Below are 25,347 nucleotides of genomic sequence, written 5' to 3'. Positions count from 1 at the left end.
TCATGGTTGTGTTTGTTTCTTTGGCTGACTCACGAGAGCGGTTGCACCACGCGCTTGTGATTTTGACACAGTTGTGTTCAGTTTATTAAAAAAAGGAAGATTGCTCAACCCAACACGTCTTCTTCTTCATTCGGCTGTGTTACAGACAGCTTATTGAAGTACCATATAGATTATGTGGAAGTTCTATTGATTAGAAGAATAGAAGAATAGAATGCCTTTATTGTCATTATACAGGATGTACAATGAGATTGGAGAACTAACAAATATGAAATACAAAAAGTACAAAAAAGAGCACCGAAAGGAAGAGCCGTGAGCCGCTGCGTCTGTGCGCGCCGCCATCTTGACCAAAATTAATGCTGAAATTTCTTATATAAATATATAAGAAAGAAATTTCTTATCTAATATTTATTTCTTTTTCAAAACTATGCACAAAATGTAAGGAAATTTGTGTTTGGGCAACTACTTCTTTGTTGTAACAATGCTTCCAGGTCACAAATCTTATACAATTGGAAAGTGTGTTCATTTCCCCTTAAATGACCACATTTGAAAGGAAAATGTGTTTGTAGGTTGAGCAGCAAAGTTGAGTGTGTGGGCTGCACATGTGAAAAACTTGCTGTTTCAATAGAATCTCAGGAATAAGCTTATTTGCTTTCTTTCATGTCAGAGTAGAATATGATGACAATTTTTTGTGTTTAATGCGTACACAGCTAGACAAGAAAACTGCAACATGTTTTTATGGTTCAGATTTTGCGTGGATTGAACAAATTCTATCTAGAGCTCAACATAGAATTTAACTGCTGACCACAAACGTTCCTCTCTCTATATATATATATATATATAGCTTGTTTCTTCCACTTTGTTATGATCACGGCAGCACTGTAGTCATGCGAGTGACATAAAATGCACAAAATATTCTTGTGTATGTGGCGATGGGGTGTGGTTGTGGCTCGGCTACAGAAGGAGAGGTGGAATGGAGGGTTCAGGGGGCGGTGCCAGGAGAGGCTGGCTGCCATAGCTGGTACATATTTTCTAATTCTGCTTCTCCTATTTGTGCAGTAGTGTGCTGGGACCAATAAAAGAAACATGCAACCCAGAACACTGTACGAGTGCGTTGGGACTCCTGTGGCCTGAATGTGCTACAGTGTATACATAGCATCATGAAGAAATTCAGCTTTGGTTTTTGATTGTTTTTTTTTTGTCTTGTTTGTTTGAACAGTCTCCAGCTGTAGGATTTCCACTTTCACACACACACACACACAGACCAGTATGGGTTCTTGAAGGTGTGATCCATCATGGACATCAGCGCCAGCCAAGTCTCCTGAGCGGTGGGGATGATCTGATTGGCAGGGAGGAGGAAGCCATAGTAGCCAGTGTCCCTCAGTTCAAAGGTGTAGGAGTACTTGATGCCCTGGTCGTAGGTCCAATCAATGGTGCTACCGCTGGCTTGGTCTACAATTAAAACAGGCGTTTTTTTAAACAATTAAACTGTAAAAAGAAGCTAAAAATACTTAAAATGTCAGGGCAATAACCTGAAATAAAAAATTCTAATTTTATAAGTTTATCTTATCCATCATCTTTAAACATACCACTTGCACATCTAATTTTAGATGCAACAAAGCAACCTGTGGTTCATACACACCAAAAATGTGTCCAAAGTACAGACATGTGTCATTTCCCAAATTACAAAAGTGTGTAATGACAAATGACATGTGTCATTTGTCATTACACACTTTTGTAATTTGGGGGAAAAAAAAATTACTGATTTATTTTTTTTTGCTCATGAGATAAACCAATTGACTTTTACACTGCATGGAGTTAAATTTATTTGATATAATTTGTTGTACTTTAAGTATGAACATGGTGAAATGTGTATTCCTTCATGCTCCAACTAACGAAGATGAGTTTCTTGCTTTGCAATGAATCACAGATGAAGTTTAAAATTATCAGCGATCACTCTTGTTGGCAAATTATTAAAAACAAAACAAAAAAAAAAAACAATTATTCAAAAAACAAAGGCAAAAGAATATAAGCTGCAGTTTTTGCAACTGGGGAAGCAAAGCAATAACTGTTGGCATAAACCAAGAAATTAAACATGTAGTTTGGCTCAACCACCACCTTTTAAGTATTTTTGATGCCTTACAGGATTTCAGTCCCACCACTACATTTGCATTTACAGATATTAAAGTTATAGGAAAGGAGGATTTATTTGATAATCATTGTTAAGTTAAATAAAGTAAACACAGTCTCTATTTGTATTTGTAAACAGTCTTGCTTATACTTACAGATGGTACTGATGATGCTGCCATATCTGTAGCGAGTACCGTACAGGGAGGCTAGTTCAGTGATGGCCTTTTGAGCCACCTTGTGCTGTGGAAAGCATATTACCATATGTTTTAAAATTGCATGGAGTGACCAAAGATGAAATAAAAATAAGAATTCTAAACAAAGAAGTTAGAAAGAAAAATATTTTATACCAATTCTTCCTGGTCCTTGGCAGGAGTACTTGTGTAGCCATAGGGATACAACAGCATCTGAGAGTAGGAATGGATGGAGAAGAAGGCCTTGATGTTGCCATGAGATGTCACAAAGTCCACAATAGACTTGACCTCAGACTCAGAGTGAGGCCTGGGTCCATGGTAGGTCTCTGAGCAGGGGTTGCTGCTGGCACCGGCGTCTATTTATAAAAGATAAAAAATCCAGACAACAGACACAACTGTAAAGCAGTAGAACTTCCCCATGAAATTTTATTACTCATGGTTAGGCCCCTTAAAGTGTAAAATGATGAAAGGTTTACAACAATATATGATATATAGTGATCAACCACTATCCGTAGTATATTTTTTATATATATTGAAATTTAAGTAGATGAAGACTTTGGCATTTTGCCACCCCTTGGTCGCAGCACCAATAGTGGCATTGTATTGATTAAAATCTTTAAAAGTCACATTAGACACAATCACAGAAAACATATTTTCCAGACTTACGTGATTAGTTATTATTACCTTATGCAGTAGCTGTGCGTGGCTTTAAGTACAAGTGAATGACGTGATGTTTTAATACGTTTCAGCATCAAAGGAAAACATTACCTCCAAAAGCAGCATCCCAGTTCCTGTTAGGATCAACTCCTGCACAAGCAGAACCAGGGTTGGGCTTCCTGGTCTTACGCCACATACGGTTCTGAAACAGTAATGTTACTTTTAACTTAAAGAAGAATACTTTATTCTATATGACTGTTGTCGTGTTCATTGATCAAAACTGACTAAATACACAGTGCAGCTGTATCGACTCTTCAGCTTATGTTTATGGGGAGGAGTCCTTAAGAAATCTTTAAAAGTAACATGAAGGTTATAAACAGACATTTGGTAGTAAATAACTCTTAAAAGAAAAAACAGACATTATGAGAGACTCACACTAGTGAGGGTATAATAGTATCCATCAGGGTTGGTCACAATCTCCAGGAAGATGTCCATCTTATTGAGGATGGCGGTGAGAGCAGGATCAGTTCCATAATCAGTCACAATCTATTAACAGAGATGCAGAGGATGCAATATTGAGTACAACCTGGAAGCTATCAAAATCAGCAGAGATGGAGAGGAAATAAAAAAAAACTCATAAAAACAAAAAAACAAACAAACAAACAAACACCTTCTTAGCGAACCACGTGCCGCTGGCCTGGGTGACCCACTCTCTGGAGTGGATCCCAGTATCGATCCAGATGGCAGGTCGGTTGGTTCCACCAGTGCTGAACTAAAACAGAGGAAGCGAAACTCGCAGTCAAACTTCATCACAAATAAAGGCTGAAAACTCCTTTGTCAGAAGCGCGCAGCATGTTTTCCTTTGTAAAATATTTTATCTAATTAGGCCCATTTCTGAGCAGATCATTTAACTGTCAATAAACTAGAGGCTTCATTTGCACCAATTTTATTTTTTTTTGTTGATGTTCATTAAGTTCTTTTGTGAGGGCAGGTGTTCTCTTTTTTACCTTGAGCACATTCAGAGGACGGCCCTCGTAGCTCTGACCGATCACTATCTTGCTGACCAAGTTGGGATTCTCAGCCACCAGCATGTCCTGGAAGCTGTGGATCTGAATGGGAGACACAAAGATACATAAGCATCTGCTGAGTGTGACATAATTCTGCAGCACTGTCTGGCCTTAAATGAGATTTAAATATGTTTTTGAAGTGTCATGGGGATTGCAACATGATGTAAATCAGCAGGGAAATGCTAATTAACATTTCCATTAACATGCAGTTTGAATGTCACTGAAATGTTGAGAACCTAATTTCCAGCTTTCATGAGGCACATAACATACTCATACTTTTAGAAATAAATGTGTTTTATTGTTCTCCAAAATGTAGGGTTCACATGAACATGAAATATATTATATATAATATAACAGTTATATTTTAACTTTCAAATGGTTTGTTTGCTTTTTTTCACGCTGTTTTACTTTGCTTAGTGAAAAAATTGAATAAAATACACAATCTTTTTAAAATACTGTTCATGGTGATAATCTTTTCACTGGATAACAGTAGCCAAAGGAATTTTGTGTATTTACTTCATCAAGGCTGTGGTATGCAGCGAAGTCAAAGCCGTCAGTGTTTCTGGGCTGAGGAGCACGAGCAGCAGACTTCATCTCCTCCTGCTCTTTATCCAGCATCACCTGCAGGACAGTGATATCATTTATATTCGAGTTACTGATCAACAAAATCATTCAAAGAAAAAGATGCCAGGCTGCAGGTCTTATAATCTACCTGCAGGTTATCAATCATGGTGGTGTACTCAATGCCCTGTGTCTCCAGGTAAATTTCGACTGCTGGCAGGTTGTGGAAGGGAACTCTGACATCCACAGGAGTAGATACAGTAGTCACCCCCCTCCAAAAATCCAACTGAAAAAACATAAAAAGCCCCTTCTCTGTTTAGAAAAATCAATAAAGATCAATTTAAAAATTGTGGCACATTTTAATGTTTGCACATTTTTTTTTCTATTTCACAATCAATGGTATCTGCTGATGTCTGTTAGTGGATGATAAATGACCTCCATCATGTCTTCCAGATCCTTCATAAGAGACAGCTGGGCTTCATCCTTTGGAACAATTCGAAGCACTTTGTGCCTGCAGAAAGCAAACAGCAAAGTTTCACAAGCTTGAACTCAGCTCAGTTTGCCTGTGCTGTCACTGTGCTGTCACTGTGACAGGAAAAGTCATTGTCTTTATTGTGAAGCTGGAGTTACCAGTTTAGGTATCTCAACCAGCTTCAGCTGCAGGAATAATGCAGTTTTTCTAGACACTGCATATTAGCTATTTCCCACGTATGTATTAATGCTATGCATACTGTTGTTCATACTGTAGTAACAGTGAAGTGTCGTCCAGATAAAAAATGTATTCAGCTGGACAACACCTCGCGGATACTACACTAACAGTAAGCAGCCCTAAACAGCAGCCAGAGTCATGACGAACTATCTTCAATAACAGGAACAGGAGAGGCCTCGTCACCTATAGAGCCCCCACAGTGCCCTCATTGCTGCATTATCCTATTAGCCAAGCAGCAGATGGGTCAGTAGGATATGACAGAGGTGACAGATTAAATCCACTGGAGATTTTCCAAACAATCTCATGTGGTTTCCTGCAGTTATTAGAACCACTCCTTGTTTGATCAATGTACGAAATGACCTGGTGTCATTACAGAACATTAATCATCCTTAATCAGCTTTATAAAACTAGTAAATTTAGAAGCAACCCCCCCCCCCCAAAAAAAAGGACACTTTTGATAACTGTAAGTGTAACGCCAAAGTTTGTTCAAAAATACAGATTTTGTTTCAGATTTAGTGGACAGATCCACTTACCCCTCAAATGTCTCTTTGCCAAGAACGGCCACAAACAGCGCCGCGAACACGAGCAGCCCCCTCATCATGACCAACAGTGTGAAGGCTGGGCCAAAGATGGGCTTTTATGGCTGTGTGTGCTAGGTTACATACCAAAACTGTGACCTTGTTAGAGTTTTGTCACCAGCCGGTGCTGTTCCCACACCCGCCTAGAGATACGGGAAGGTTGCATCATACAGATATATTTGAACAAAATAAACTTATGTTTAGCTCAAAATAAATGAATAAAAAAAGGTGCTGGATTTGATGTTGGTCTGGCTGAAAACATAAATTTAACATGGCCTCATGAGGACATTACATTTTGGCTTTTTTTTTGTGCAGAATAAGATATTTAATACTTTGGTCAACAATGACAGCTTTGTTGTGTTATGCCATAAAATAAACCCCATTGCCCCCATATGTGGACAGACATGCAAAAAAATCTGTTCCAATAAAGTATTTATCTTTGGTACTTATCAGGTCCAACTAAAACATTACATTCGTTGACTTATTAGTTGATCAGAATAAAACAACTGTCACACTTTCCTGTAAAGGATTTTAACAAGATATCTGGGAAATCAGATTATTGCTTTTTTCATCAGAAACAGTGACCATAACCAGTTGAGCACCTCCCAAAGTTGCGGTAATTTTGTCACACAGCAAATATGAACTGTGTGCACACTGCATACAGTCATGATATGGTGTTTATATGACTTCTTGTGCAGCTTTCTTTGTGGTGTATTTAATATGTGCTTTTGTACCGATTAGGCAACTAAGATATAAAGTATGTTAATTAGTGAGCCTAAGAGGCGATGCTCAGTGGATTTTGCTGCCTTTCAACCAGGTAAGCACGGCTGTTTCCACAGATATCTCTGACCACTGGATGCTCATGATACAGATTTAAGCAAGAAATTGAAATCTTTATTTCATGAAATACTGATAAGTCATCATTAACATATAAGATAAGATTTTTTATTTTCCCTGTCAAGATTAATTTTTTTATGCCACTGAACAATGTATTCATGTAACTATATTTAATCACTGCATCCACATATTAATTGCTGGCATTGAGTGCTGGTCTAAATGCTGTTTCCAGCTCAGGGTGGACTCTCACTGTTCAACACAAAGCCGTGCGTCTGCAGGCTCTTGTTGCTTCCTCTCTCTTACTGCAGACAGAATTCATTAATGCTCTAAATTCAGACCAGCTGCCTGGACACATGCACTATGAACTCTGCATGTTAGCAAAAATATTCCCAGGCATGAGATAACCTGTTTTGTCAGAGCACAAAACTTTACATCTGGTGTTTCAGCAGGTGTGAGCTTTCAAATGCTAGTTGAAATTTTTCCCCGTGAATACAACAGACACCAAAATAACCTTTAAATATGCTGCAAATTTATGCCCAGCTTTTATTTTCTTCTAAATTGGCCACATTTTAGTGGATATAGTTCTCAGTTATGTTGAAATATTGAGCGACAGATAAGACATTCAGAGCTTCTAAACGCCTTTAAAATCCCAGCCTTCAAATGGATGCCTTCTTATTTCCTTATTTAAAAGATAGCAATCATACATCAGGACAATTTAGGAAGTTAAAACAGGGTCACATGGTAGCAAAGCAACAAACTAATGCAACCTCTCTCCAATGCCAGCGTCCCATCTGCAGTCTCCAAAATTTTTCTTATGCAACCGAGCTGATAAGCTCAGTGCAGAGGAAAAGTAAAGAGTACAAACACCTGCTGAATTCACAGAGATTAAAAAAAAAAAAAAAAAGTATGCCTTCCCTGCAGTCACGTAGTGGCTACATTTACACTGATAAGATGAGTTTAATTTTAGGTACTCTCACACTTTGTGTCATGTCTAATTTAAAAATGCATTATGGTTCAGATATTCTGGCTCAGGGTCACTTTAAATGACTGAGATCCCATCTTTGAGTCACATGTTTTCTAGCTGAAGATAGCAGCATCTTTGCGCGTGATGAGGTTTTAATAAGGTTTGGACACAGCAGATGAAATGACGACATCTATTAAAACGGTTGCCTGAGAGTTTACAGGCATTCCTCAAAGCATAGATCAGACATCAGAGAGCACTGGCGAAAAAGCTGCTTATGATTCATCAAACATTTTTCTTTAACAGATAACGCCACACATGACCTGTCGGGGTGTGACAGTGCTGCTTCCTCTCAAAGTGCACACAGGAAGCTGATAACCGCCATTGCTTCCTGTCACTGAGTCAAAACTGCAGCTGTTTCGGTTCAAACCACAAACAAAAAGGACCAGCTGTAGTCTGTGGTCTGCGCGTCCTGGGATTATTTCACTTGCTCCATGGGATCAAAAGTGAATTTTCTTTTCCCTACTCAGTTATTAATGCATAATTAACTGTTTAAAATGAATTTATACATAATGATGAGGACCAAAAAAAAAAAGCTGGAGAAAAATGCAACTACGGAATAAACGCTACGGCAGGTTGAATGTGTCAAATGCACTCATATCCTTTGTTAGGTTGAGGACACGCCCCTGCTGTTTGCTGGTTGGCTGTCCTGCCCTCCAGTGCCTGTTATCTTTACTTCTATTGGTTGAGACGAAGCTCTATTAAAGTGCAAGGCCCACCCCCACCCTTTCTTTAACATCAATGAAAAGTGTGCGGGACCTCCAGAGTGAAAGCCGAGTCAAGTTGGGAAGAAGACACGAGGCTTTGTCCGGAAGTAATAAAGTGTTTTTTCATAGTAAAACCCGACAGATGACTGCAAACTGGATTTTGCACAATTATCTAGGAAAAAAATAAAATAACTGGAGTGGTGTAATTAGTCAAGCAACAAGAAACAAAGTAAGATAGTTAAAAAGAGATCTTTCCATCCCAGTGCATCTTTTATCTACAGTCTTTGTGGGTTACAAAGGCCTGTAAGTTTATAGACATGCTTGATGGTTTTGACCAATAAAAGGCAATCAGGTGTTTATAGGACCACTAATTATTTTGTTTAGCTTAATTAATGTGATTAGTGTTTACTTATTATTTCATGGTAAAGAGACCACAGTGAATGGGGTCAGTTATTCTTTGCCCCACATCTTTCCACCTTCTCAGGCTCTGTGATGTAACAATCTCCTTTGCTTTGAAAGTGAATTTGAATAAAAGTGGATGTTTTTGTAGCACCGAGAAGACTCAAGAGAACAAGAGAAGACTCTTAGTTGGTAAATTCTTTTCTGAAACCTCTTTTTCTGTTTTTATTCATTGCTCTGGAGTTGCAGGAGGGCAAAAATGAAATAAACAAATACATCATTAATAAAATTAAAATTAATAAAGTGAATTAAAATGGACCTATTGTATTGCATTGGTGAATGAAGTCACCTATACAATACAATAGGTCCATTTTAAGCAAGGTCATATGCTTCATGGTGTCAAGCATGCTTGACACCATGAAGCATATGACTTTGCTCACTTTGTGCCATAAATAGCTACTGCTTCCAACCGGCATTGCTGATATAGATCATGGAACAATACATGAAAGTGATGACATACATTTATCTGATTAATACTGGCTCATCTATGATGTTTATGTTTATGTTTGTATCAGTGTTGTATCTCAAAATCATCACTGGTTAAAAAGACTGCAAAATATGTAGCCACAAGCCATTGCATTGGGTGCCATTTTTAAGTGCAGCAATATTTTATATGTGTCCCCTGTGAAATAAATGCAAATGCAAAAATACAAATATGCACATCATAACTGCAGGCATTTTAAAGTCACTGCTAATTTTAATGTTTTTGTACCAAACATTATGGTTATTGTATCACTTTGAAAGTAAAATTAAAGTGGGCATATATTGGTTTGAATTTCTAGGTTTTAACTATTTTGCTGCAGTTGGTGCTGGAACAGTACATAGAGCCTGTAACAGTCATGACAAAAATGCAAGGTTTTTAAACAAAAGGCCAATTTGGAATGTCTCAGACACACTTTTTTTTTTTTATAGATTTCGAAACTACTTGTAAAAATATTTTTGAATTTTCAGTCATATTGAATATTCATCCAAACGCCACGTCGGTGCACAAACGCATGTTTTATTTTGAAATGGCCAAACGGAAACTGTGGACCTGATTGTGGTGACTTGACACCTGTGCGGGCTCGGCAGCTCAGCAGGACCTCCAAAGGGAAACTAGTGAGGGAGAGCAGGTTTTGTTTTATCTTGCTGCCCCGCGTTGCCCCCTCTTGCCTGTGTTTGAATTTTAAGGAGAGTTTAAAGAGACGTTCCTCTGGACGGAGAAAACGAAACAAGAATGGAAATAGAGAAGGAATTAAAGAAGGTAAGCTTTGCCCCCCGTGTTCTCCGTGGATATTTCAGACTGGCCAGGGAACGCCCTTAAGGTGTGCAGAGCAAGGGGGCAGGTGGCGGAAAAAAGTTAGTGTTTTAGCTCGTTTTAGAGTTTGAGTTTCGGTTTTAATTTAGAACATGCGTTAGAAATATCGGTTTTTAATTTTTCAATAATAAAAATTTAATTAGCCGTTATTTCACGTCAAGAGACAGCTGATATTTATTGCCCCAACAAACTCGTGGTGATCGGTTTACAAACTTAGAAAACATCGGTCACGCCCGGTGCAGCTACTTCCCTCTCAGAACAAGTTCACATGTGAGAAACTGCGTTTGAAATGTGACAAAGTCTCATCCTGCGGATCTACCAAACTCCCGACCTCTGATAATAGTCGTCCTCCCCTTACATTGTTTTGATCCTGTGGTATTAAAGCGCATTGGTAACTGTCCACAGCTCTGTATTAAGTGGAACAAATCGTTGTGACAGTAAAATGCAAACCAGTTACGGCAGTTTATTTAATCCTAATTAAATGTTGCTGTTCCAGCAGCCGAATTGAGAAGTCCCTGTCAGTAAGCTTTCTGGGATATTAAAGCTCATGTCACTGAGCGTTAAAGCCAGATCCTGCAGAAGTTCATGATTTTTAGATGGAGTCTGGCCTTCCAGGGGACCAGACAAAGTTAGGGTCAGGACAGACAGTACACGCTTTGTCCAGTGAAGTTATTCATTTCCCGTCAGGGGCCGTTTTAGATGCTCGTTGTTTGCATTCATTAGATTCCTCTCATGCTTTCCTTCTGCTCAGTCTACTTATGATCGGTAGATAATCCCTGCGCCAGTAATTCTGTTTGAGAAATCAATGTTTATAAAGTGAATACAGATGAATATCAAACAGTCAGTATTTTCTGTAGACACTATTATAACCTCTTGAGTAGGTTAGAAATAGAAGCTCCTGTAGTTACTGTTTCTAACTTACTGCTGCGGAGTTAACCTGAGCACAGACCTGCAGAGATCTGGCAGCAGTGGAAGAGAAAACCACACTGGTGGTTAGTTTTATATGAGCTGTTCAGCATTAGTCCCGATTAAGCTGCAGTTTTAATATGGCTTCAGTCACTTCTAAAGTAGCGTTTAACATTTTCCTGTATTAGTAATCCATGCACACAAAGAGAGACAATTTTGCAGAGACAAAACAGTTTTCAGCAGGGGTGAAGTAACCCTCAGCTGAAAAGTGGGTCTGAGCAGCTGGATAACCCAGATAGACCCAGTCTGACATCTGCTTTTAATCCCTTGGGGAGATCAGCCACAGCTGCAGGGTTTCTGTCTGCCAGAGGCTGCAGGTTCACAGTCAGAGACGCTGCTGTGATCACTCTTGCCTTTTTTTTTTTTTTTTTTTTAAAGCTAACTTTGTGTTTCGGTAACATTATGCTCAATAAAGCTCCTGCATTCTACTCAAAAAGACATCTGAGGTAATAAGTTGTGATTATGAGCGCACTGTGTACAGCACTGCCTTTCTCCTCACTCTTAGAAGTCTCTGGTGGTCTTTCTGGGTTTATTTCTTACCTAAACACCTAAACTATCATTGAAGCTTCTGTAAGACTTTGTGGTAGAAACGGCTCCAGACCAAAGGATTTCTCAGTTTGTTTTAAATCCTACAGTGACTTCTGTGTTATGAGCTCGATTTCAGTTCAAACCAGTGACTCATGAGAGCAGTTAAATCTGTCTCTAAGAGAACAGCAGTAAAACTGACCCAAAGGCATATTTTTATGAAGGTATTCCAGCCTTACAGAGGAGTGTTTTATTTAAAAGTAGTTTGACTGAAACTAAATACAGCTTCCTTCATACAGTTCCTGCTGTCACCAACACACTAGAAGCAAAATATTTGACAAAGTAAACCAAAATCTATTTTTAAATATGTGTTTTGCCTTCTTCCCGATGTTACACAAACAAGGTGTCATGGTCTGAAAGGAGCTGGTCAGCTCTGGCTAAAGTGACTTGGAGCTGCCACTGGGCTCCAGTTCTGCCCTTCTCAAACAGATTGCCTCATCAACTATGATTCATCGGACCTGAATCATAGACTTTGTGTCTGAACTGGCTTTTAGCAAAGTGCTGTCACCAAAATGAATCACCCTGCAGGCGTAGTCATGAAACAAAGTCACTGATGAACTTGAGATGTGAATCCAGATGGCGTAGCTGCCTTCCAAGGAAGTATACGTACACACTGAGTAAGCTCTGCCAAAAGCAATCATCCTCCCCATGCCTGAGATAATATTTAGGCTCTTGACCACATAACTTCTCTGCCCTTAAAGCACAGCAATAATCTCTTGCATTTGAGCAGTTTCAACCGGTGCTTTAGTCGGTGTCTTAAAACGACTCTTTGAATAAGTCATCCGGTCTCAAAGATCACACGTCACGCCTTAATCTGAGAATATGTGCAAGAGCCTGAGCAATTTTGTGATATCATGTGAAATCAACTGAGAATCAGGGGCTGGAAGTTTGCAGCGCCTGTGCAAATTTGTAATCTGGTTTACTTTTGCTTAAATCAGGTAGTTTCATCTTTAGATCCAAATATTTCTAATTTTAACTTTGGTCCAACTACTTTTATTTACTTTTATTTATCCACAATTATAGTGGTATTTCTGTGTCAGTATTACAATGTAAGTAAAATCATACCCAACCCTACCCAAAAAGCATCATTCTTTATTGCACAGAGAAGGAAAAGGCTCGGTCTGATTTTTGAAGTTTCCTTTGCAGTTTGACAGGCTACTCCTAAAATTCTATTTACGCTTGTTGCAAAATGCACAGCAGGAGAGTACATGTGCAGCTTAACTGAGATTCAATCATGTGTTTGGTGCTTCTTAACATTTCCCAGAGGAAGAAAGTCTCAGGAAGTTGCAGTGAATGTTAAAAGTCTGGCATCAAACTGTCTGTCTGCATTCCTCAGCAGTGAATTTCTTTTTGGGTCAAAAACATCTCTTTTGACAGCAGGGGTGCCTGATGAGATCCCACCAGCCTTTTAGTGCCATTGAATAGTTGTCTATATATGGTCAAAAACTGCCCTAATAGCTTAAGGTGGACATGAGTGTTGTTTGACATTAGGCAACAGAAAAGCAGATGTTAAAGTTCTAATAAAAGAAACCTAAAGTTAAGAAATAAATCTATCACACTTGGTTCACCAAACAGCTGCAGCACATGAGAGCGCTTACAGAGAGCAGATCAGGTTTATTCATCTTGAGTCCTGTGAAAAACCAAAGTGACAGGAAGATGAATTTCACTTTCTAAAAATGTTATTTGCACAGGAGAGGGGGACTGAGAAAAGACATGTTCTTCATTAGACTATATAATTTATCCTATTTCCTTCCTCTGTCTTATACTTTAAGTTCCTCTTCACATATTAATATGATTTTCCATTAAGTGTCACTATTATGTCAAAAACCATTTGTGTCCACCTTAAGCCATTAGGGACATTTGTGACCATAAATGGGCAACTGTTCTCCAGTAAAACATCAACAATACATGCTACTGAACCGAAACATGTTGTGTATATACTGTTTTTTTTGTGTGTGTGTGCGTGCACATGTGCATTTTCTTTACAAATGTGGCACCATTTAAGTGGCAATAAACAGGCGTTCCAGTCAGATAAGATCAAACACTAATTTTGTGTTTTTATATGTTATAGTAGCCACTTATATATATATATCCCTAATAACATCTTGATCAACACAGCAATATAAATCTGCTATATGTGTTGTTATTGTCTGTCTACTGTGAAGTATATTGAGAGCAAAGAAAAAACTGCCCAGTTCTTTTATATGTGTACACATACTTGGGCAATAAAGCTGGTTATGATTCTGTGTTCCTTGTTTAAATAGGGGGTCCTGCTCAAAGGAAGCAGACAACAAAACTGATAGCACTTGTCATCTCCTTTCTGTGCTTTGTTTACAGGTGACTCTCGGCCATGAATTTGGCGCTGGAGCGGCCTGTTTGAAATGCAAGGACAAGTGCGAGGGCTTTGAGCTGCATTTTTGGAGGTTTGGACAGTTCCTTTGCCCAACATCACAGTTTCACAAGTTTTATTTTCTTCACTTCCTGTTTTTACAGTGCTGATTAAAGAGTGAGTCGGGGGTGTCTTGAGGAAAGCAGTGAACCCTCAGGCTCAGTCACCAAAAATCATACCTTAGTGATTTTACACTGAATGGTGATAAACAATATGCAGTTTATAGCCCAGAGTATTCACTCAGGTGTTCCGGTCACGTCCATGGCCACAGGTGTATCAAACCAAGCACCTAGGCATGCAGACTGCTTCTACAAACATTAGTGAATGAATGGGATGCTCTCAGGAGCTCAGAGAATTCCAGCGTGCTACTGTAAAAGGATGCCACCTGTGCAACAAGTCCAGTTGTGAAATTTCCTCATTACTAAATATTCCACAGTCAACTGTTAGTGGGATTATAACAAAGTGGAAGCAATTGGGAATGACAGCAGCTCATTCATGCACTGGTAGGCCAAATAAAATGACAGTGAATGCTGAGGCATATAGTGCACAGAGGCCGCCATCTTTCTTTTCAATTGCTGTAGACCTCCAAACTTCATGTGGCCTTCAGTTTAGCTCAGGAACAGTGTGTAGAAAGCTTCATGGACTGGGTTTCCTCGGCCGCTACATCCAAGCCTTAAATCGCCGGATGCAGTGGTGTAAAGCACACTGCCACTGGACTCCAGAGCAGGAGACGTGTTCTCCAGAGAGACAAATGGTGCTCTTTGTCTGGCAATCCTGTCTGGGTTATGTGGTTACCAGGAGAAACGGTACTTGTCTGACTTTATTGTGCCAATGTGTGAATTATGGTGTAGAGTTGTTTTTCAGGAGGTGGGTCCCTTAGTTCCAGTGAAAGGAACTCCTAATGAACTCTTCAGCATACCAAGATTTTGTGGGAACAGTTTGGGGATGGCCCCTTTCTCTTCCAACATGAGTGCACACCAGTGCACAAAGCAAGTCCATAAAGACATGGATGAGTGAGTTTGGTGTGGAAGAACTTAACTGGCCTTCACAGAGTCCTGACCTCAACCCGACAGAACACCTTTGGGATGAATTAGAGCGGAGACTGTGAGCCAGGCCTCAGTGTCTGACCTCACACATGGGCCACTAGAAGAATACTTCTGGCGCTATAGTGTACCTCACTATTGTCAAGCAATGTCTCAGGCAGTCTCCCGTCTCTTGGCAGGAGTGTTTTACTTCTTTCTTTCTGACGATAATTCTTTGGCTTGAGAAACTCTTTTCTTTCATTACGGATAATTCAGCTTTTTTGAAATGGGACTGTAGAAGCTTCTGATCCACAAAGTATATTATTTATAGTGTATGGTAGGCGGCATGTCTCCTAACAGACTGCACTGAAGATAAGCACTGCTTTAGCTGCATGTTTAGAACATTTTCACTATTTTCTTCTGGTGTTGGAAAAAAAAGGAAACCAGCATTGTTCTTGTAGAAGCAGGAGACCAACAACTCCCATGTGGAAATTACCGTATTAGTCAAAGGCAGTTTCTTTCTTTGTTGACTTGTAGAAATGACACATTGTTATAATTACAAGTATGGAAACAGTAGACAAAGTGCATAGCTTTGAACTTTGAGATTTATTCTTCAACTTGAGTTTTCTATGATGCAATATTAGGCTTTAGTGATATAAAATGCATTCTGTATCTCATCTGAAAATGTATCACTATGTATATTAAAATATATCAATACATCATCCAGCTCAGTAATGCTGGTATACGATTATGAAGCAGAGCAGGCTTGCAGAAAGCTTGCTTATTCAGTATGACATTGCAGGAATAATAAAAGGAAAACAAACAAAAAGAACTTCACTCATTGACCCAGTCTGGCCACTTCCCAGTTTGCTTAATTAAAAGGATTCTTATAGCAGCAGGAGCCATCAGCCTAATGGGAACATGCTGTTCTTGAGAACAGACACTTCTCATGTTTGTCTTTGAGCACAGCGTTCCATGTCTGACTGGCTCATTGTGAATAAACACGATTGCAATGGTGGAAACACCAGGCCAATGAATTCAGTCTGAGGGCCAGTGTTGAGCTTTCAGGGTGAGTTTTGTTCATAAGTCTACAAACCGGCTGGAACTGGAGGTTATCACATGCCTGCCAAAGGCACAAATTAGTGTGTTGATTGTGGAGCCTGTTGTTGTCATTTGATATAAGCTTAATTCAGCTGAAAGTATCCCCCGTTCTGCTAAAATTCTGAAAGCTTGTTTGGGCTGGAGCATGCCTTATAGCCATAAATTATGTCATAGTTATGAAGAAAGATGTGTTGAGGCATGATAAAAGTGCTGAGAGTTCAGTTTTAACATAGAGCTTACTGTGTTTGTATAATAGTGTAAGAGTTTTATTTACTAGTTTAAAAATAGAGAAAGCAGAATGAAGTGGGGATTTCTTCAAATTTAGAAAATTTAGCAGGCATCAAGAAGAATATGCAAATAGAAAAACTGAATCGAGCATTGGTGATTTATTAATAATAATGTTTGAAAAGTCCGAGTCCTGATCATTTTTGTTAAATTCTTCTCTGCAGAAAAATATGCCGAAACTGCAAATGTGGCCTCGCAGAGCACGATGTGGTGATGAACTCAGAGGAGAACAAGAAGGTAGGCAAGCTGTTTGAGGACACCAAGTACACCGGCCTCATTGCCAAGCTGAAGACAGAAGGGATCCCCGACTACCAGGGCAACATGGTGACCATCACTTTGCCCAGCCCTGCCACTGCTTACACAGTACCACCCAGTGCCATCTCCACTGTTGTGCCCCCCTCTGCCACAGCTGGCTCTGTGCCCCCCTCTGCCACAGCTGGCTCTGTAACCTCTGCTGGAGCCTCTGTGGGTTCAGCACCCAGTGGGGCTCAGCGTCAGGCTCAGGTTCAGCCTGTACCAGCCAGTGCTACACCAGTCAAGGCTAGCAAAGTGCCCGTCAGTGTCAGTGCCACATCAGCCAATGTAGTGCCAGTTCCTAAAGATGTACCAATGAAGACTGTCACCTATGAGTGGGCGCCACCAGTGGCTAACAAGTATATGGTAAGAGTTCATATTAGTTATAAAAACATTTTTCAAGTCTAAATTTAGTATTTGGGGTTTTTTTTCTTTTAGACAAAAATAGTAAAATATTTACTTCTCAAATGTGTTGATTTGCTGCTTTGTGTTTTGGAATTTGAGTCTTATCATATAAAAAGGATTCATTGACATAAAAAAGAAAAAAACATGAACGATAATATGCCTGGCCGTTCATCTACAATAAATATTAGTTGCATTGCATGATTTACTGTAAATTAAGTGACATTTAGGAACTCTGTAGATTAAAAACAAAACAAAAAAATCCCAACCTGGTTTAATGTTGGCCAGTTCTCCCATCAACATCATCTCCTAGCACACCTCTGGCCACTTCCAGAGCAGCTATTAGTTTTAAAGTCTTTTGGCAGTCTTCCTTACAACCTCATGCTTTCCTCCAGAATTAAATTTAAAGTGAAGTGTTGCCATTTTAACACACTGGGGGAGATGCAGTGTGCATCACAGATGCAGAAGTGTAAGTGGGCAGAATTAGACTTCCTGATATTGTTCTAAAAATAATAGCCACCCTGGAAGTGACCCAGAGGTACACAAAGAGATGACCTTGAAGGGGAGATAAGCTGACTCACTTTTTGCTGTTGCTTTTTTTTTATGGTATTATGCTTGTTGAACTGTTTAAACGGCATTAGAAACTCCTTGTCTAACTACTACCATAGAGGAAACCCACAGGCCAGATACATTAAATTGCTGTCTTAGAACACAAGGTCTGTTTCCCTGTAATGGATCAGTGATACTTGGAGGCTTTTTCTGAAATGGTTTTTTATATTTTATTTACTAATTTGTAATGGTTGTTTTTTCAGGAATTTCTGAAGCACTGATGATTACAGTAAAAAGAGGAGGCTTTTTTTTTTTTGTTACCAGCATCTCTCACCAATGCATTAATCTTGTCTGACATTGACTCACCCTTCTTGTCTTTGTTGAGTCTGATGCTATATCTGTAGAGCCCATGGCTTGCTTGTTTTCTCTCTACAGGACAAGACAGCTTCCTCTTGCTTTCTTTCAAATCTGTCCTTCACATTTTTTTTTATCCCCTTCGAGGTGAATTTAAGTCTTTTATTGTCTGCCTCCCTTACAGGCTGTGCGTTATATTGAGTTGCTCCCACCAGAGAAACGTCCAGTAGCTGGCACAGAGGGAGCTGCTTACCGTCGGCAGCAAATGGCCCGACAGCTGCCCGAGCATGACCAGGACCCCTCCAGGTGTCATGAGCTGAGCCCTGCTGAGGTCAAGCAGATGCAGCAGTACGTGCGAAAGTACAAGGATGAGGCCCTGGGGGTTGGAGATGTCATCCTGCCTGAAGAGATGGCTCTGGTTCAGGCAGGGGGGCCAGGTGGAGTCAGTGTTGGGGTTGGAGGAGCACCCAGTCCAGGAGGGGGTGGGTTTGGACCTAGAGCTGGTGTTGCTGCTGGGACTAGTGGTGGAGCTGGAGGGCCTGGCTCTAAACCAGAGGATGGGGTTGCTGGAGTTGGATTTGGTTCAGGACCTGGAGCTGCAGGACCTGGTGTTGGGCCTGGAAATGGCTCTGGACCAGGGACTATTGGCTCTGGACTGGGGACTGAAGGACCTGGTGTTGGGGCTGGAGTTGGTGGTGGCTTTGGACCTGCGAAAGGTGGAGTTGGAGCTGGTAGTGGTCGGCCACTCTCAGGACTATCTGCAGGCTCTGGGCCAGCTGGAGGAGCCATGGGTACTGCTGCCACCGCTGGAGCCATGGGTGTCCCTGGAGCTCAGCAAGCTACACTACCACAACAGAACTTTGTAAGAAGTTTTTATTTTATTTATTTATTTTATTATCTGCTTGTGTGTTTTCCCCTCCGTTGACTGACCATCTGCAATAAAATAAAATTAAGTTAAAATCTAAAAAGTACAAATATTTTTTGATATTGATATGTTACAATATGGCAGATGAAAGCAAAACATGCAAACAAAAAACTGTTCACTCGCAGTTTTACGTAATACAAAATTAAAGTCTTCAAATATAAAGTTAGTTTTTGATTTATTAATGAAAGCTAAATTTGTTAACTTTCAGTGGACTGACTCATAGGTAACCATTTATCAGGCAATAATACAGAATCAGGGCTGTCACAATATCAGATATTAACTGACTTATGGCCCAAAAAATACAATATTATTGCAATATCTATAATAAAATTTAGGGGGGAAAGCATCATTTTAATCCAGCCTTTCATTTCTGTGTGTTTGCACTCAAAACAGGTGTAGGGAAGTTGAGGAAGACCGCAAGTGTACAAAAGGAGCAAAAAATTTAAATGTGTGTATTATTAATAAATAAATGCTTTATTATATTATATTATAATTGTAATAAAAATTAGCTTTAGGTAGCATAAAATAATAGAACAATAATAGTATGATGTTTCTCTATTTTCTTGAGCTCTTAATCATCTTTCTGCCAGTCACATTATTCTGGGAACCCTTTTGAGGAGGTGTTGAGCTGAGAGATCAGTCATAAAATGTTTCCTTAAAGGTGTGATTAACTCCTGTAAAATGTTATAGCAGTTACATTAGATTTTAGTATCACTACATTATTTATTAACTCTGACTGCGATATGACTTAGTTGATGTGATTAAGTAGATGTAGCCGTTTCTTCGCTCATTCCATGACTGTCATTAGTAATTCTACAACTGAACACTGGGTGGAGCCAAAAGACCAACCTTCCCCTTTCAGGATGAAGGGTATTTATTTGGCAGTAGTGCATGAGTCACAGCTGACGTTTTTCTCATCCTTACCATCTGCAGTGAATTCCTCTTCTGTGGATTTTTATTTATTCCTGCTTTTGTTTTACTGCGATTTATGCATTTCAAAAAAACAGGACTGGTTATGCAAGAGTTTCAGTAGTGGTGGAATAAGATCATTTTCCCCTGTACTTTTCTTCATGTGCCGTCTTGTTCTAAAGTTTAATCCCTCCTTGTAATTTTTCACTGGATCATAACAGACTCTTCTCTCCTGACTTGTTTAACCTCTACATCAGCAGTCACCTCATTGTAATTAAACACCAGTGCGATCTCACAGCGTTTTTAAGTTTGTATTTAAAAAGGGAAATTCCACCAATTTCTGGCAAAGGGTACAGCCAGAAAGTTCCCATGTTTCTTTGTGAAATCAAAGAGGCTCAACTTCACTTGGCAATGGATTCAGAGAGAGATATTACCCTTTGTGGAAACCTATCAAGAAATGCTTCATAATGATTGTTTATTCGGGCCAAATGGGCTGTAAGAAAACCTATTCAGAACAAGATGTATCAAACTGTTTTCAATTTTTCTTTCACATAATAGAACACCTTTCCTATTTTAGCTCTGATTATGTTATCATAATGAAGTGTAGATCCATGCCAATTTTCTGTCCTTCCCTACTTCCCCTTAAAGTCATGCCATCAGTGCCAGCAGCCCATGCGTCAGGGTGAGCCAGCTGTCTATGCTGAGCGGGCCGGCTATGATAAGATGTGGCACCCGGCATGCTTCGTCTGCTGTACCTGTAACGAACTGCTGGTGGACATGATCTACTTCTGGAAGAAAGGCAAGATGTACTGTGGACGCCACTATGGAGACAGTGAGAAACCACGATGTGGAGGCTGTGATGAGGTCAGAAAATATTTTTTTTTTTCTTGAGTTGAACTTGTGTCATTTGGGAAAACTGTTAGTATTCTGAATGTGTCTGTGTGACCGTTCATAGCTGAGAGTTTATTAGCATCCTTCACTACATTCTGATACGTGTCTGTCTGCAGCTGATCTTCAGTAATGAGTACACTCAGGCTGAGGGCCAGAACTGGCATCTGAAGCACTTCTGCTGTTTCGAATGTGACTGCATCCTGGCTGGAGAGACCTATGTCATGGAGAATGACAAGCCTGTCTGTAAGCCCTGCTACATGAAGAACTATGCTGTGGTGAGTCTTTGTTTCTTCAATTGGTTCATCCCTGTAAACAGATGGTAAATTGGTAAGTGAACGGGTTCTTATGTAGCACTTTTCTGCTCTACATGAGCACTCAAAGCACTTTATACAGCATGTCTCACTGAGTCATTCACACACATTCATACATGTACTTTCAACATCTAAGTGCTTTCAATCTAACATTCATACACAATTACACTTTGATGAACACATCGGGAGCAGCTTGGGATTCAGTATCTTGCAGACTGGAGCAGCCAGGCATTGAACCACCAACCTTCCTATTAGTAGATGATCTGCTCTACCTTCTGAGCCACTCCAGTGGTTATGTTTTGACAAGTTGAAGCTCTTTTGCTGCACACAAATGAGCAGCAGCATGTGGCAGCTGGTCATACTGTTCAGGTTTGTTAGTGCAGTTCAATCTTTAGGATTTATTAGTAGGAAGCTGTGTCCAAATATACATATAATAACATACCAAATTTCAGCTCCCCGAGTGCACATTTTTGTCTTTAAACACCTAAATGAGCTTTAATAACAAGAAGATCTTAGATTTGATCCCACTGAATATTTTAGCTTCTCAAAAGAACACTGAGGTCAGTAGGTTGGAGACTCAATGCCTTCTTTGTGTCAAAGGGCTACACAGCAGCGGTCTCACACTCGTCAAACTTTGTGAAAAGCAGATATGGGAATATATGCTGGCCACCCAAAGCCAAGAATGTGAAGCACTCGCTGTATGTTTATAGTATTTATCCAACATAATCCACAGCAAAGCCGCTGTTTTCATATAACTTCGTACTTGCCGTTGCCTGTAAGAGTTAAAGAATATCTTCTTTGTTTAAGAGAGTAATTACACTGTGTTGCCAAACATTTTAAGTTTCCCCTAAATTAAACATTATTTTTTAATGATTCAGGTATTAATCAGGCACCAGGAGCAAACTAAAGAGAAATAAAATGAAGAATAGATACTTAAACAGCTTGAATAATTAAAAAAAAAAAAAAAGAATTTTGAATACAGGTATCTGAAACTTTGTAAAAAGACACCTATGTGACTTGACATCATTATCCTACCTCTTCTCAGAAATGCTCATGCTGCCAGAATGCGGTGGAGCCTGAGGCCCAAAGGGTTTCCTACGGGGATCACCACTGGCATGCTGAACCGCAGTGCTTCAAGTGCTCCGGCTGCTCCAAGTGCCTGATTGGCCAGCGCTTTATGGCAGTGAAGAACTTCCTGTTCTGTTCTGTGGAGTGCAAGAAGAAAATCATGGCTTAAAGGGCCAAGATGAGTCCCTCATGTTCTTCACCACTTGTGAAACCAAGAATGTTGCAGAGAAAACACTGGTACAGCTGCAGTGAGCAGTGGAGGATTGGGATTGTTAACATAAAATAGAGTGCCTGATCTCTCTAGTATAGTGATCTACTGTAACAGTGAAGCCTTTGGAATTCAGGTACCCTTTGTGTGCCTAGGAAGACCACAGCACTGATAGGTTGATACCCAAACTTCTACTTTCCATCCTTGTTTCCAGCCTTTAAGTGTCTTGCCTGCTTTTCTTGCACTGTTATTTACAGATGAGATTCTTTTGTCCTTGTTAAACCTGTGTCTATTAACCTACTGTTAATATATATTTTTTTTTTGTGGCCACTGTTTTACTACTTCTTTTATATAAAAGCTACTGATACTCACTTTCCCTGCAGCAGTTGTATCATCAGTATTAGCCAGGTTTGGGGTGCTTCAGAATAAATTTCTGGATTTCAATGAGACATTAAAAGTAAATTTCTCCAATTCTCCACAACTGTCTGTTTTTCTTGTACATCAGCCAATGAGGTTGTATGATAATAGTATTTCTATAGTTGTATTGAGGGAACAATGTGTTGCTAATAGCTTCTCGAATAGACAATCACTGTATTGTTTTATGAGGTGCAAATGACTTGTAGTATCATAACAAGTATTTCTAAAACCACTTCTTTCACATGTTCATGTGGCTAAAGAAAATGTTGCTGAAATGATTAAAGTCCAGTCCAAGCAAACTATTCAGAGTATACAAAATATAATGATTTAATTTGGCATTTTGTGAAGCCATATAAAAGCTTTTTTATTACTCTGATGGGCCTGTAGTGGAACTAAAGCCTTAAAAATAGCTCATTGTGTAGCTAATGTGCTCAAAACTAGTGCAGTGCAGACTTTAATATGCTGCTTTTTTGGTTGTTCATTATCTTGAATGCAGCATGTCAGGAGCACCTAATGTATCAAATGTTTTTGCAACTTTTGATACAATGCTTACTTGGATACAAGGAAAGATGTGATTAGATTTTGGTGGTCAAGGCAACATTGATCTCACCATATGGATTTAGCTCAATAATTTGGGAGAAATAGAAATCACACAAATGTCTAAAGACACTGTGATGGCAGAGGAATACAACTGCAAGGAGATAAAAGTAGCTCCAGAAACATATTTGGAGTGACCTCTTCGTAGCTTAAAGTTGATTTTTCATGTGCTATATATAGTCAGGCATTTTTTCCAGTGATGGCATGAAGACACTTGCTCAGTAGTAATATAATGTCAGTACTGCAATACTTCCACAGCTATCTAGCACCACAGAAAAGCAGCATAAACTGAATAAAACTTTTTTTTTAAACAAATCAACAAATATCAGAAAACATACAGACTGTTTCTTGTCACACTGTGTGTTACATAATGTACAGTTGCTTTTAATTTAGATACTGGATATACAATGTGTTGCTGAATTATGTTTTTGTGAAACCTTGCAAAACTACATAAAGTATGCAAATTTTATGTTATTCAAACGTTGCATGAACATGTATTAAGCAGTTTGGTGCAGGCTGAACTGGTTAGCTTGCAGTACTGTGGTAACATTTGCAGTGATACACTATGCTGGACTGGTGCAGATGTGGTGTTCGGTGTAAGGCATTATAAAAAAGATGCATAAGGTGATTATATTCACTGACCAAATTCTACCTTTTATACTAGTTCTATCATGTCTATGGGCTGGAAATCAGCCATAGAGCTCATTAAATATCTGCTTATATCTTGTTGAATTCATTTTTGGTGAACAGGGGAACAGAAAACCAGGGAGAAATGGCTGATGTATGTCAAATTACTCAAGACCTGGACTGAAAATCAGTGGCAGCAGGTCTTATGTAGCGATGAATCCAAATATGTCTGGACAAGGTTGAGAGAGAGTGCCTACAGCCATCTGGAAAACATGGTGGAGGTTTTGTCATGGTCTGGGGCTCCATTTCAGCCAGTGGTGTTTGGGATCTTGTCAAAATTGACAGAATTTTGAACACAGAAAAGTAGCGTTGGAATTTCCGCCACCATGCAGTACCATCTGGAAAGCCTCTGATTGACAGTGGCTTCATTTTTCAGCATGACAATGATCTCGGACACTTCTAATGCAGTAAAAGCATACCTGGATAGAGAAACACACAATGGAACAACAGCTCAACATTATTGAAGCAGTGTAGGATCATATTGACAGAAAACAGAACAAAAGGCAGCCAATATCCAAAGAGCTGTTTTTGCTTGATATACTGTACTTAAATTTATGTTTGCACATTTTAATATATCACATCTAGGTTGCATTTTCCTAGCAAAATATAAAGAATTAAGGACTGGCTCAAAACCTTTGCACAGCTCTGTCTGTCAGCCCTGAACTTTTTTGGTGATGCACCTGTTAGAGGTGCATGCAAATGTCCAGCGCGGTCAGTCAGATGAGACATTAGCTAGTCTGTGTGACTTGAAGTATGTGAGTTGCTCTGAAACTGCATGAAAATATCCCAACAAGATTATACTTCATTTTCTGAAGTTCATGTGTGAAAATAGCTCCAGACAGCCACATCTGGAAAATCACAGGTATAACCTTGAAACGTCACAATGAACCATTTCAGTGACCCACTAAATGCAGCATTAATGCTGCTTAGCATTAATTGTTAATTACAGTGGTGCTTTTCCTTTGTGAAAAAGATCTGTTAGAGTCTCTATTATCTTGACCTCATATAACTTCCAGTGTGGTTACAAGGTAACCAGATATCTAATCAGTATAAATGAACAGACCTGTTGGTACAGGGTGTTTGATATTACTGTTGCAAATGCTATAAATGTGTTGTCACTATTCCACACTACACTGAACACTAAATGTCACAATATGCAGAGTATGATTGATATAC

General features: G+C 39.4%; 2 protein-coding genes across 2 annotated transcripts; one reads left to right on the top strand and one right to left on the bottom strand.

Moving 5' to 3' along the window:
• Positions 1-1,177: 1,177 nt before the first annotated feature.
• cpa5 (carboxypeptidase A5) lies at positions 1,178-5,987 on the bottom strand. The gene is made up of 11 exons (XM_030731364.1): positions 5,846-5,987; positions 5,039-5,114; positions 4,755-4,889; positions 4,559-4,663; positions 3,983-4,084; positions 3,646-3,747; positions 3,411-3,521; positions 3,087-3,177; positions 2,475-2,674; positions 2,283-2,367; positions 1,178-1,449 (listed from the first exon to the last, which is right to left on the bottom strand). The coding sequence occupies exons 1-11, from the start codon at positions 5,911-5,913 to the stop codon at positions 1,241-1,243; spliced, it is 1,284 nt and encodes a 427-aa protein (XP_030587224.1). The 5' UTR covers positions 5,914-5,987; the 3' UTR covers positions 1,178-1,240.
• A 3,998-nt stretch (positions 5,988-9,985) lies between these two features.
• On the top strand, positions 9,986-22,941 carry tes (testis derived transcript (3 LIM domains)). Its single transcript, XM_030732522.1, has 7 exons — positions 9,986-10,157; positions 14,100-14,185; positions 16,724-17,219; positions 18,343-19,020; positions 20,641-20,856; positions 21,000-21,158; positions 22,240-22,941. Exons 1-7 carry the CDS (start codon positions 10,131-10,133, stop codon positions 22,429-22,431), a joined length of 1,854 nt encoding a protein of 617 aa, XP_030588382.1. The 5' UTR covers positions 9,986-10,130; the 3' UTR covers positions 22,432-22,941.
• The last annotated feature ends 2,406 nt before the right edge of the window (positions 22,942-25,347 follow it).

This window comes from Archocentrus centrarchus, chromosome 6 (genome assembly GCF_007364275.1).
Source record: "Archocentrus centrarchus isolate MPI-CPG fArcCen1 chromosome 6, fArcCen1, whole genome shotgun sequence".
Classification (NCBI taxonomy): domain Eukaryota; kingdom Metazoa; phylum Chordata; class Actinopteri; order Cichliformes; family Cichlidae; genus Archocentrus; species Archocentrus centrarchus.
This window is presented reverse-complemented; position numbering and strand designations above follow the sequence as displayed.